General features: G+C 41.8%; 1 protein-coding gene across 2 annotated transcripts; it reads left to right on the forward strand.

Annotated features, from left to right (window-relative positions):
- Positions 1-6,453: 6,453 nt before the first annotated feature.
- On the forward strand, positions 6,454-14,008 carry RB195_022927 (uncharacterized protein; the record flags this gene model as incomplete). 2 transcript variants are annotated; one of them, XM_064210187.1, is made up of 4 exons in its annotated part: positions 9,018-9,043; positions 12,283-12,410; positions 12,466-12,596; positions 13,163-14,008. In XM_064210187.1, 4 exons carry the CDS (start codon positions 9,018-9,020, stop codon positions 14,006-14,008), a joined length of 1,131 nt encoding a protein of 376 aa, XP_064066069.1. The 2 variants fall into 2 exon arrangements, with proteins under 2 accessions (XP_064066068.1, XP_064066069.1); XM_064210188.1 differs by lacking the exons at positions 9,018-9,043; positions 12,283-12,410 and adding an exon at positions 6,454-6,553.
- Between the last annotated feature and the right edge of the window lie 91 nt (positions 14,009-14,099).

Here is a 14,099-nt window from a genome sequence, read left to right on the forward strand (position 1 = left end):
AGAGTATTATAGTTTTCAAACACTCACGGCTGCTAAAAATAACTATTACAGCAATATTGTTGAACACACTATGTAAATATTCAAAACATGTCGGTCGAAGAAAATTTTTAAAACTCAATTCTTTAACTTTGATGCGAGCTTCCAAACATAGACCTGCTCGCAGAGCCAGTCCGCGGAGAGACGCAAACAAAGGACATCAAGATGGACCACGTCGTAAAGAAATCCCTCTCACGGGCTCAACTATTTTACTGATCTTTTAAGTAATCGCATACCGAAAAGTTTAATGGGTTTCAGTCTAGGGAGTTGTCTGAATATTCTTCCCCAGTGAAATGTGGTAAGATTTTTTTGCTTCATTAATGCCAGAGTTGTTCTGCCGTGTGAGTTGACGCCCACTCTTGTTAAAACAACATTTCTGGGTCATCTACCCCTCGAGAAATTCCCACGCTTTGGAGAATCTCATAGAGGTGGACATAGGCATTGACTTTCACAGCCTTCCCAATGAAAACAAGCGGTGTCTTCTGAATCGCAGTGATTTCATCCCACACCAACAATTCTACGTTGAAAAGAATTTTTATACGGATTTTTCACACCGACGATTCTTCGATGCCTCTGTAATTTGTAAGCTATTCCATTCGTAAAGTCTTCTCAACACCCCGCAGGCCAACTTCAAGCGGCGTTTAGTAAAAATTTGGAGAAGTCGTTTGCACTTCTCGAATCTGGTAAAAGTTACAAACCGTAGCCTTTCTGCTTTCCTACCTCCCTCCTTCATGTGCTTTCATTGAGTGGCTTGGCGATACGAAATTAGTCTTGATACTTATTTTCGGCTTCCTCAAAACAGCGTGGTCGACCCTCTAGTTAGTCAAATGTAGGATTCATGCATTTCTGTATTGCATGCATTTCTGTAGGGACGCACCAGTAAATCTAAAAAATTAAGTCAAGATATACGCCACTAGAAAGAACGAGGAACAAAACCTCTCATATCTCAGATTAAAAACGAAAAATGCAAAAAGAAGAGAAACGTGAGATAATACTCTTCGGTCATCCGGTGCGCTATAAAGAGGTGACGGCTGGTGCTAGATGAATTCATACATGTTCACAGTAGAAGCACGAACTTAGCAGTCAGGAAGGAGAAAGACCGGTATTCATCTACACCATGCAAGTAGATACCAGATGTACCTTACCTTGATTACTTTGACTCCCGTTGATCTTCGAACTGGTCGAGAGGGTGCCAGTTATTCTTCCATTTGTCCTGATCACGTGCCAGAGTCGCCCACTGGTTCCTTCTTTCGCATGGGACACGAAGGACATCATAAATCTCCTCGTGCAGAAATCTAACCATTGAGTCGGCGATCTTTCGGAGTACGCTTAATATCGCGCGGAAGTCTGTCGCTTACGGCCTTGGCCCAACGGTTGTCGTCAAAGCGAATCACCTGTCCGGCCCACCTTATTTTACTTTCCTTGGCAAACGCAGTGGCGTTTCTAATCTTTGATCGTTGACGTAGGAGAGAACTCCGAATCGCCTCCTTCATTTGAGTGAACGAGGGGATCATGTTTTCTTCCTGCTTGCGAAATGCCCAGGTTTTTGAATGATAGGTCAAAGCAGGAAGTGTGGTGGTGTTGAAAAGTGAGCACGGAGCCGGGTGTTCTTTGCCTTTTTCACTACATCCTTGATGCCCTTATACGCTCCCCAAGCGTATAAGTTCGTATATGTTCGTTCCCTTTAGCGTGAATAGGAGATCCGAAAAAAAAGTGTCAAAATTATCAACCCCTTTAGGCGCTCATCGCAGACAGTGTCATGACAACACCCCTTTCAAGATAGCAGTGACGATCTTGGCACGCAAACCAAACGTCCTAGCGCGAAAAGCATTGAAAGCTTTTATATAACAGCCAAAAGTCCAACCATGAATTGTAAAGTGGAATTCATCGTTGTGACCAAGGAGCTGGAGCCATATCAACACCTTTGCGGGTTTTGGCCTATTGGGTCGAATGCAAGGGGCATCGTTGTTAGTTACTATTAACGGCGCAATTCTAACAACCGCTGGTCCGCTAACATCACGTTTTTTATGGCAATCAAGGTGAGCGTTATTTTGGTCTGCTTCTCTGACGTTGTTCTACAATCTTCTTTTGGAACAGTGACATGATAGGAAGGAGCACGAACAGGCTGTAGAAATATCTCAATATATTTATACTAGAACGATAGTTGAGAGGATCACACAAGAACAAACCAATCCATCTACAAACACGACACCTAAAGTAATTGAACAAAGAAGGAAAATATTCTCCACGTCAAGTAGAATTGTCGCGAGGTGGTTCCCTGACCTCAAGTAGGTTGGTACCGACTCGTAGCAACTCTGCTTACAATGGCGAAAAATCTACCCGCCGCTCCAGTATACTGCCTAAATACCCCGCATCCTGGGTCTTGTCATCTCAGTCGTCAGACGGTATGTGCCGGTAAGGGACAATCAAATGTCAGGTTGCGGGAAGGGCGACTTGACCACCACTAACACATCGCGACAACAAACAACACAACAGTATACTTGCGTACCACTTTTCCTGTGCAAAACCAAGATTGTTATGGTTGCCTCGTCGCCTTTTTCAGAGCCTAGGAAATCAAAACACATGTGATCTACCCTCTTAAATGTCTCTTCTTCTTACAAGATATGACTTAGAAAACAGATTCCTCAAAAACAACGTCAGAGAAACAGACCAAAATAGTGCTCGCCTTGATAGTCATAAAAACGTGATGTTAGCGGACAACCGGTTGTGAGAGTTGCGCCGCTAATTGTAACTCACGATGCCCCTTGCATCTGACATAGTAGATCACAATTGGCGAAGGTATTGATATGGCTTCAGCTCCTTGGTCGCAGCGATGAATTCCACTTTACAATTCATGGTTGGACTTTTGGCTGTTATATAAAAGCTTTCAATGTTTTTCGTGCTAGAACTTCTGGTTTCGCGTCGATCGTCACTGCTATCCTGAAAGGGGTGTTGTCATGGCACTGTCTGCGATGAGCGCTTAAAGAGGTTGATAATTTTGCCTTTACGAGCCCATATAGGTGATCCTTGACCCGTGTACGTAGTGCTCTTCCTGTTTCGCCAATGTACACAGCCCTACCAAGCTGACACGTGATCAGATAGATGATTTCTGACACCACGCAATCCCCTTGCTTCCCATTCGGACGAACGACACGGTTTGGTGCGTCAAAAAAGCACGATTGCGGACCGGACTAGCTGCTTCCTCGAGTTTGCAGGTGGTAAGTCCACTACTCTGACTCAGTCTTGCAGACCCGCCTGAAGTAAGCCTGCTCGCAACTCATTGTCATAATATTCGGAAATAAAAACAAGGCAGAAGGGATGCTGCTTGTTGCTTGTTCCGCGATGTAGCTCCTGCATATCTTCGTTTTAAATGGGGAACTCTTATTGGGTACCCACAAGAATGCGCCAAATGGTGATGAATTAGAATGTTCTTGCAACTCAGGTTTCGGTTTTGTTGTTTGTTTTCAAATTGTTGCGTTTTCAAATTTACTCTCTACAAACGAACCTGCTCATTGGGACACGGTAGCCAATTGTCTTTGGGGTTTTTCCTCGTGAACTCCATGTAATGGTATTGCTTATTTAAGAGATCGAGGACCGTAGTTACGACGAGATCTCCGGCGTTCGAGAAGCTCTGATGCTGCTTCAAGGCAGCATCGGCGGAGACGGCGGTGTAAAGTGAAGTGACATTGAAGGACTTGATGATACAATCTCCATTAAGCAGCGCCTTGCGGAGGTGTTTTATGAAAATGCTTGTGTTTGAGGGATGAGCGGACACGTATTCGAGTTGCTGGCTGAGAAGAGTGCTAAAGAACCAGAAGATTCTGTCGGTGGAACGTCCAATATTGCTTATGATAGGCCTAAACTTGAAATCCCTTGAGATGTTTGAACTACATTTGGCAGCGGAGAGCTTGCGCGTCTTGATTAAGACCAGACAAGTGGGCTGATTATAGCATAGGGGCGTGATAGTAGGTTATTCTTGGTCATCCTGCCGATTTTGCAGTATCCGTCCATATCCCATTCAGATGGTGATATTGTCTGCCAAACTCATGGGCAGAAAAAGGATGGTTTAAGTTGCCATTTCTAAGGTGAAGTTTGTTATAGCCATATCCAGTTCACGTGATATCATGACAATTCTCTTCCCTTATCACCAAATCTTGAAAAAATCTATATCTTATCATCAGAAATCTTGATCTTACCCTGAGAAGAAATGTTACGTAGCTCGCACAAACCCTTGCTTTTTTTTTAAAAGAGTGCTTGTGTGAATAACGGGAGAGATTTGAAGAAACCGTCGTAGCAAATAAGCGGAACCTAGTATCTACCACCCAGTTTGCGCCCTGTGGCTTGTGCAATAGCGCAGGGAAAGAATGGAAGGAAAAACTGCAACTCTAGTGTTTTCTTGTCCTTTGCCTCGCTGTTCCACTTCAGGTCTCAATTGTAGATGATCATGAACCAAATGGAGGCTGTCTACTATAGCACGTGTAGTATTGATTGAGATAGAACGAACCGGGTGCCTATCTCCAAAACTCAAAGCACTTTTTTGGAAAGAGAGACACATCTATGAGTAACGAGATAGGGAGGGTGCGTTTTCCAACGCGACGTTCGAGTCTTAGCGGTTTAAGCTAGAAATCTTACTACTAACTACCAATTTTCTTCTATTTTGGTCTGGTTCTGTGTCTTTGAGTAATCTGTTTGTTGAGTCATATCTTGTGGGATGATATTTTCCAAGCTCTAGAGAAGGCGACGACTCCGAAACGCTAGCCAGAACGAAGAACAGTAGCATTCTTGGTTTTGGTGAGGAGAAGTAGTACACGAATCAACTATACATGCTAAGGTTCAAAGAAAGTCGAACTTGATTCAAAGAAGTATCTTCAGGCGCCGAGAATTTGTAGATGATCTTGGTTTTCCTGTGCATCTCAACGCATCTTATGAGATCTTTTTATCTCCTTCAAGGAATCCTCGTCTTTGCCCTCTACTCCAACAATGCATGCTCATTACCAAATGCTACTTACCAATATCGGCAACTGATAAGTCCGAACTGGACACGTTTTATAGGGAGCCAGTAGGAGTGATCTGCAACGGAAAGTTCTTTAAGTTCGTTGTTAAAGATTTCAACGCAAAACTAGGGAGGGACACAGCTACCGGATGGGAGGATTTGGGATCGGCAATAGGGATGAAGACAGCGATTGTTTCACCGGGCTGGTGTCTAGCCGCCTCTTTAAACTATTTTCTTAATAAAGAAGGAGCCTGTGTTGGACATGTGAATCGCCCAACAGCGCGACATCAGCGGAGATTCAACCACATACTTGCCAATGTGGGCTGCTGTTTAGTTTATGTTTCAATAATACCATCCTTCTGCAGTGGTTCTGACTTCCGTTTCCTCCGAGCGAAATAACAACTGAGATGCAAAGTAGAGAGAAACATCTGTTATTTGCAGATAACAAATGGAGGATATCGTACACGGCGACTGCATACTTGACGGCTCTGTGTCCCAGTGTGATTGGTACATCGAAAAGGACGCAAACAGTGACTATAACTACCCCCTGCAATCCTGTGGGTCTGTGTTGGATGTCCCTCGAGGCTGCGCACGACAAATCTGGATTGAATTTAGAAAGTTACGAAAGAGTTACTCCTAAAAAAGGACTTTGAGGCTTGGCCTGAATGCACCACACGTTCAGCGAATCACTTTCCTTTGGTACATCAAAATAATCTCCGGGAAATTACAGTACATGACGTCTTATCTGTAAAGAGAAAGGACTCCGACAAGAGGAAGACTATGCGAAGTGTCGTTCTGCAAAAAACGCCACCGTAGAAAACTTTAGGACAACACTCCGTTATGCTTTTCGAGCATTTTATACAAAGTGTTCACCGAGATAGTTTTCCTGTGCATGTCGAGGACGCTGGATATTCAATCCCGAGAACAAGCCGAATCCCTCCAAAGTTTCGCTTGCGTGGACCACATTTAGACTGTATCAAAGGTCGAAAAGGTTTGCCATTAATATCATCTGTCCTTTATTCTAACCTTCAGTGGCAGTGAGAAAGAATTTGACAAAACGAAGTAGAAACGTATGCAGTAATGTCAGTGTTGGTAGGTCAGAGGTGGACGCGTCGTATATAAAGACATATCGATGCACAACTACGACACAGCTATTCCGCCGCATTCTCTTTGGAGAGGGGGTGCGTCTAGGCAGTACTTTATCGTGAATAATAAAATCAATTTCTGAGAGAGAAAGAGGCATAAAGAAGCACATGTTTTGATGGAAGATACTTCTAAAACCTTTGTTTCGTGGATAAAAGATAGAGGAAAAAGATAAATGTGTTTTGCAAATAAACGGAAAGAAAACACAGTTCAAGAAGGTTCACTGCAACGACGGAGGAATACAATCCGAAAGCTGCCAAATATTGAGATCTTCATCCCGCATGCATCTCGAACGTCCTACGAATTTGGAAAGCGGCTTCAAGAAAGAATTGAGACAGAAAGCATTTGCATTCTTCAGTGAAGCTACGAACCCACATCTTGGTATAGCATCTGGCATCTATCCAATCTTCGCAGCCAAATTTAAAAAAAAAAAAACATCTCCCGTCTTCACAACCTAGATGGACTATGTCTTGTTAACGTTACTCACAAAACTTGGGTGATGACTGCAAAGGAAAGAAACGACTGGAAACGGCAGTAGAGGACTATCAGCGAGGGCGGATACGCATCTAGGTGCGTAAGGTATGCTGTTTGAAACTGCTCATAAGATTTTTTGGTGTGTGTGTGTACAGAGCATACATGCATATAAAAGCATATCATGCAATACTGTTGTTGTAAGATCCTTATTTTTGGAAAAAAAGGCAAACAGTAAAGTTTTTCCTCAACCCAGGGCTATTGGTAGAGATGGATCGGCGGAACAAGGAATCAGAATTTGGGGCCTGATTTCAAAACGAAGGCTGTTGTGCGTAAGCAGTACTTTGGAATTCGTTGGAGTGAATTACCTTGTTGAAAAGATTTCAATATATTAAAATGAATATTTGTAGGAAGAAAGAAATTGCAGAAAATTTCAGTTTAGAAACTCTGAAGATACATATTTGACTTTGGCGTCTGAATGCAAATTTTAACGAAAACCAAACCCGGTTCCTTACTCTGATAATAAAGAGATGACTAAAAGACAACGTAGCCATAAAATCCGAAAAACTTCTGTTGTTTAGTAGCCTGGAAGTGGAAATTTGAAAAGATGACATCTCTTTCCTCTTCGGAAATAGCTTAGACAAAGAGGGGTAACTTCTAGGGGAATTGAGGATAGTGGCCAAAACAAAGTTTTTAAACGAGAATTTTAGGTTTGCAACGGTTTTATAGCTCACAGTGTTGCCAAAGCCTTCTTTTACCTTGTATTCTTATTTGTTACTTAATTCGAGCGAAGCAACTTAGTAAAACCCCAAATACCATTTCACCCTGACCATATATTAAATATCATACTATTTTGTATTATATTTCATCACATTTCGACATATTATGTTATTTATATTTGTTATTTATATACTTACATTATATTGTACCAGTCTAAAAGGGCTCAGGCTAAAACAGGACTACAGATTTGTTGTTGCATTCTCTTCGCTCGCTTTTACTTATTAATAAAATTAAGGGTAGTGGCATTTTCTGCAAAATTAGATTTTTCCTGCACTGGATTCAGTTAAGGAGGTAAGTGCCAAAGTAGGCTCAGTTCATCTTTGGTTTACAACCGTTTTACAGTGCAGCAATGTCAGTGCATGTAACCTATTCGAGAGAACACATCTATGAATTTAAATCTTTGTCTGTTCACATTGATTGCAAGAGAACGTTCTGGAGAGGCCTTCTTACATCTCCTCATGTTTCTCCTTGTGAAGTACTCAAGAGACTACACAATAATGATAACCCATTGTAGCTACCTGAAGCGAATGTTACCATATCGGTATTGTGTCAGGCTATCTGAAGTCGACAAATGGACGCTCTAATGGGACCACAACTATATCAGCAACTTCCCACAGTCTCCACTCTTACACCAGTTTTACTTCGAACAGCTAAGCGTATTTGGTTGCGGTAGCAAACCGAAGTAGTTATTTCCCGAAAAACATCATTTTAGCCGACGAAATTTCTTGAGATTGCTGTGAGTTGAGAAGACGATGGGAACCGAAAGCGACCTCAGGTTTTAGAAAAGCTAATTGCATATATTTCAAAATCATGCTTGGTAATGAAAAAGTGGTTCACCGTAGATCGATAGGAAAGAAGGCCAAGACGGTTTGCATATCGCAGCAGCGTTTTTTTTGCTGCTTAATAAAGGGCATCTTGCTGATGAAGATTATAAACATTTCTTTATAAATCAAGTACCTTCTTTATTTCATTCATATTGTACGAATTAGTTCGTCATTTCATGAATCCCAGAGAGACGGAGAGATTTAATCATTAGTGCAGCAATTTCATCATCTGTGGCAGACTATCTTCATCTTTTGGTGACAGACCAGAACCTTCTACTCCGTCAGTGATTCCTCGTTGAACACATATGTAAGTCATTAGGTTGTTTTAAGTTCAAGACCCCATTGCTCCTGAAAGTTTAGTAAGGTGTTGGAGTGCTCCCTTGAATTAGGCAAGAACCCCTGGCGACATCACTGTCAGTGTTGAGCACAGGTTACCACTTTTTTACGTTGCAGCTAGGGACCCAACCTATCCTCTTTGAAATTTCCAGCAGTGTTTGCGAGGCATACGAAATTGTTCTTCGACAGACTATTCGCTGATGCAAGGCGAACTTCATCGGTATCTTTCGTGGAGGATTCAGCTTCCTTCTTGTTCGCACTTAAATTGTACTGACCCCAGATTTTCTTTGTAAATCCCTCATTTTTCAGACCTGAAGGAAAAACAACTAAACTGTGAGTTAAAGCTACTGAGGTATGGTGTGAAGCTACTAAAGTGTGATGTGAAACTACTGAACGAGTGACCGCAAAACTTAAGAACTGGAATTGAGGGATCCATGACGTATGGTGTAAGGCTGCTAAGGTGAGATGTGCAGCAGTATAGGTCGGGTCTCCAAAACCCAAACGTTGGATTTAGGGTATCCACGACATTTATTGAAAGGTTAATAATTGTGAAACTAAAGCTGCTATGATGTAAAACTGCTGAGAACGGGGACCTATAATCTGAGCTTTGACATTGGGGGATCCTTCGCATGTAGGCCAAAGTCAACTACTGTCTGATGCGGATACTGCTAGGCCTACGCTTTATTTTTAGCCTTGAACTTGCTTTTAAGCCTTTAGCAATGCATAAATGTTATCATATCCCCGACGCTGTTTCACCTTGATATATTTGCAGATACAGACACCTTCGATTTTGCCATTTTTTTAACACACCAGTTGAATCATGTATTTATCATCTTCGTTTATCTATGTTCTCAATTCTCATAATTCAACTTAAAAGGGGTGCGAAAATCTATGACTTCGATGTTAAACGCCTGGTCAGCCCAGAAGCTCGAGTAAACGCGTAAAGTAAACTCGTTTGCATCACCGAACCAGTTGGCACTTGAGGTAAGAGCTATGATACATCGTAGCATTGTTAGAGATGTGAGGCGGCGCCTGCGCCCTGAGATCAAGCGTTTTCGGTCCACTACTATACGGGACAGGTAAAAACAGGGTCGAACTTGCGTTGAGAATTTCTCAACAAAACAACGTCGTAAGAAGGGTGAAGGGGAAGAGGGAGGTCGTAAGGCTTGTCAGCAGAAGAGAAAAAGTGGAGGGAACAAGTAGGAAAAGAAGAGGGGATTGAGGGGATCCAAACAAACTCATATTAAGGGATGCAAAATGTTAGAAAAATAGATGAAGCGAAGTACTTTCTAAAGATTTTGCTGGTATAATTTCACACCTTTTGTCCGAGACTACTTTGGGAAGATAGTAAATAAATAAATCCATATCATCCAGATTAAGTTAAATGCAAGAGATCATGAGTACGAAGGCAAGAAAAAGATTGTAAATAATAAAATGCGTCCTGAACAAAGCCTTGCGGCTTTGAAGTGAGTTTTTTAAATCACCAACAAAATGGAAAATAGTGAGTATGAGAGAAGGAATCAAAGAAATACGGTACACCGCTGAAGCTTGTTGAGGCCAGTGGCCTTCAAATGGTCTTCAACGCTTGATGGGTAAACTTGATGTGACGCCGTTTTTATTGCGACTGTAAGGGATCAATCCCTAACAAAAGTGAGATTTTTGTATCTAGTGTACGAGAGTTGAAAGAGCATATTTCTCATGCGACAGTGATGAATTTATTATTATCAAGCGAAAAAAAAATTTTGGTGCTGTTACTAATCGAAAAAAGCAACCTCAATTAGGGATAAAATTAATACAAGGTGGGCTCCACGAGTTCCTGAATATCGAGGCTAAAAGTGAATTTCATGCAATAAAGCTGGCGGCGTTTTGTAGAGAGACATCTTTTATATTCCTACAAAGTTTGGTGCTTCCAGCTTTAATAGTTTTTTTTTGAAACCTAATTGAGAGAAATTCTAAGTTTTGTCTCAAATTCTCCACTTTTTCCCAAATAAACTAACAACTTTTGATAGAACCATAACACCCACAGAGACCAAAATTTGCAGGCAAAGGTTTTTATTGACGCTCTATCAAAATATGGCATCGAATTCTTTCAACAGCGCTACAATAACCTCGCAACAGGTAAGGTGCGAAGTCTCAGATTTTCAGCAACGCGCCAAAATCTGTATGACTTCAAACAAGGTCCAATAACTCAGCTCGTAGTTTATAAAGACGAATTCGGCTTAGAGTATGTTGTAGAGGGAGATCTTTGCTATAATGATTCGTTTTTACTTTTCTTGAGCTAGTTTTCGTTCTCTAAAAACCTAGTTGGGAGAAGTTGAGAAAAATGCTAAATTTCTCAACTTTTTCTCAACTAGTTTTCAAAAAAAAAAAAAAAAAACTAGAGGGTCACTCAAGAAGATATTTCGACGGTTTTATGGCACAAATCTTCCTTTACAGAAAGCGACCACCTTTGTCTTCCTCCGTCTCTTCCATCGTCCGTTATTCATATTTTTTTCATGCTACTAAAACCCGACCATTCTAGCAGTAATTTCCAATCGGCGCCTGGTTCTAATCGCTAAGATAACCTCTAAATTTATTTATTTATTTATTTATTCACACACACGAACGGTGCAAAAAAAAAGAAACACATTTGTCTATGTCAAAACATTTATGGAAAAATCGGCAAACTCATTGTCAGTGAGGTTTGGCGCAGTCCTTTTCGTGGCGGAAACGCGTCAAACATAACACCACCTATTCACGACGAACATTGCTCTTGATACAATTTCGAAAAAACGGCCGGTGAAATGTTCGCCTCAGTTTTTCTTAGTCAATATTTTTTTTCGTTTTTGCAAGAATCAAAATCGCGGATCGAACTATTCATGGTCTGTAATCACTATCAATGGTAAAATTGTGTGTAGAAAGTAGAAAGGCGTGTGAAAAAGCTTTTAGAATGTGATCTGCGTCGGTATTAGTTGTTTTTCCCATTCTGCAAAAATTTTTTCCATCCGGTGGGGATAGAATTTTCGAACGCTCTTTCCATTTTCTGTGAGTAAAATTGTTTGTAAATAATAGGACACAGTGTGATAACGGTTTTAAGAGGTGTTCTCCGTCGTTTCCAGCTGTTTTTCATCATTTCTTTTTTGATGAAATAGTGATTCCTGCGAGGGTCGAACTTCCCACCTTTTGTAATCACTGTCAAAAGAGCAATTGTGTCGTTCGAATACACGTTGAGTGCTTCTTCATCTTTTCACTTTGTATGTGCACACATATACTGACTTACTTCCAATCCTCACAGTGAGCTATCAATGACGTTTATATTATTTTATATATTTTTATTTTACTTGCAGCACTTTGTACTCATATTCATTATAGCACCATTTACTATTATTTGCCATATAGTATTATTTGATTTATTCATTAAGCGTCCAATTTGTTTCTTTAATTCTGTTTATTATAACTAATTTTTCATTGCTACATTAGCGGCTATATTAGAAAGAATGAAAAAGAAGGAGTCGCTTTCTGGAAGGAGCTATCAGTGAGGTCTATATTATCTATGGAGGGGTCGTTATCAGGAGGGTTTTTTCCCAACTACTCGTTTGACCATGGATATAATCCATATTGACCGGGCTTCTTCTAAGCCAGCGAACGTTTAAAAGTAAAGAGCAAGTATATAACATAATATTGTGAAGGTGTAACATTTTTTGACGTCCATTTTTCCAGTTTTGACGTAAAGACGTGTTTTTGCACCTCAAGACGCGGGAGAAATGTTTCCGTTTCGGAGAGAAGTGTGTTGACTTTCTATGGTGTGAACGGTTTCGGCAAATACGTAGATGACCTTTTGGAGAAAAGTTTGTACTGTTCGAATTCACACTAGGGCTAGAGTCTATTTCGCACATTTTTCAGTGAAACCTCCTCCCTCGGCGGAGATTTCCGATTCACCCAGACTAGCACAATTTTTTGGGACGTCGGCTAGCACATTAAATTGCCGAGCCACGACCTTTTTGAGGATTTTGAGGGGAGTTGCCATTGAGAATGTAAGTACGCAGATCTTATGTGCCAATCATAGATAAAAGTTGTTAACAACAAGGAGCAGACGATGATTGATGTTAATTGCACAGATCAATTCACTGTTTACAGTGTTAGTGAAGCAACTTCAGAATTGATCGGATTTTATAGATAAATAGAAGTAATAATTAAAGGAAGCGGAAGCGTTAGCATGCAAATTCGCACTGCAATTTGTCTTAGTGTTAACCTTAATCCGGTTGTCTTTCCTTGGTGTTGAGTTCCTTAGTGGTTGTACCTTAGTTCGTCGGATCTGCCATGAAGCACCACTTGTGTTGATTACTTGTAGTGGATACGTGTGTTGGACTTCGGCAGTTGACAGCCTCAATCGATGTGCCAAGCGGGATACAACTTAGCAACGTTATTCGGTACTCCCTTGAGATACTGGGTTGAAACAATATAAGATTCGCAACCGTCTTAACAAAATATCGCAAAGTGGATCTCTGATCCATATAAGTTGGGCGATGATCTATGGTGAAAGCTAGGCTCGCTGTAGCAGGACTGCTTAGTTAGTGTAAAAGCCTTTTTGCCACTCCAGCATATTCACTACCTCAGTACCCTGCACACTGGGCCCTGCCGTCTCGGACGTCGGACGGTATGGCGACCGGTGAGATACGTCTTTAATCCTGGACCAAGGCGACACACGCATGACTCGCCATGGAGACTGTGTATTTACAATGCGAGAACAGCATCCACAGACGCCGACCTGCATGCCCATCTCAAAACTGCAGAGCGTATCAAATTTCATGTGATTGTTCTGCAGGAGGCCAAGTGCAGAAGGAGCGACGTACGAAAGGTGAATGACGGTACACTCGTCATTCATGGAGAGAAGGTTCCGTCGCGAAATGTAGGCGGGAATGGTTTAGTTGTGCACCTATCTGTTGTCCATCTTGTCGATTCACACGAGATCCTGTCACCTCGCCTGGCCAATCCTCGCCTCTGCCCTCTGCGCCCAAAACCTATCAACATCATCAATTGCTACTCACCAACATCAGCAGCTGATGATTCCAAATTGGATGCGTTTTACGAGAAGCTGGAGGAAGTGATCCGCAACGAAATGTCCCCCTACAAATTCGTTGTTGGATACTTCAACGCTACAGAAGAGGAATACAGGATCGGAAGATTTGGGCTAGAAGACCGGAATGAAAATGGCAATCGTCTCGCCGAACTGTTGCCCACCGCTCGCCTCTTTCCTGGGAAATGTCTTTTCATTGAGAAAGATCATCGTTGGTGGACATGGGAATCGCGCAATGCGGACTCTGACTCGTGCGGAGATCGACCGCATACTCAGCAACTGGAGGTGGTGTCTACTGTGTACCCATTTTATAGCTGGCTTCGGCACACCAATTGGACGAAGGTGGACTCATCGCAATCCATTTTATAGATATCTGGCGTCGGCGCTCAATCTCGACGCCGGGTGGACCCATCGCACCCCTTTTTCGAATTTCGTGACAAACAGGCAAACTCACACACAT

The sequence above is a fragment of the Necator americanus genome, chromosome X (assembly GCF_031761385.1).
Source record: "Necator americanus strain Aroian chromosome X, whole genome shotgun sequence".
In the NCBI taxonomy this organism is placed as follows: Eukaryota; Metazoa; Nematoda; class Chromadorea; order Rhabditida; family Ancylostomatidae; genus Necator; species Necator americanus.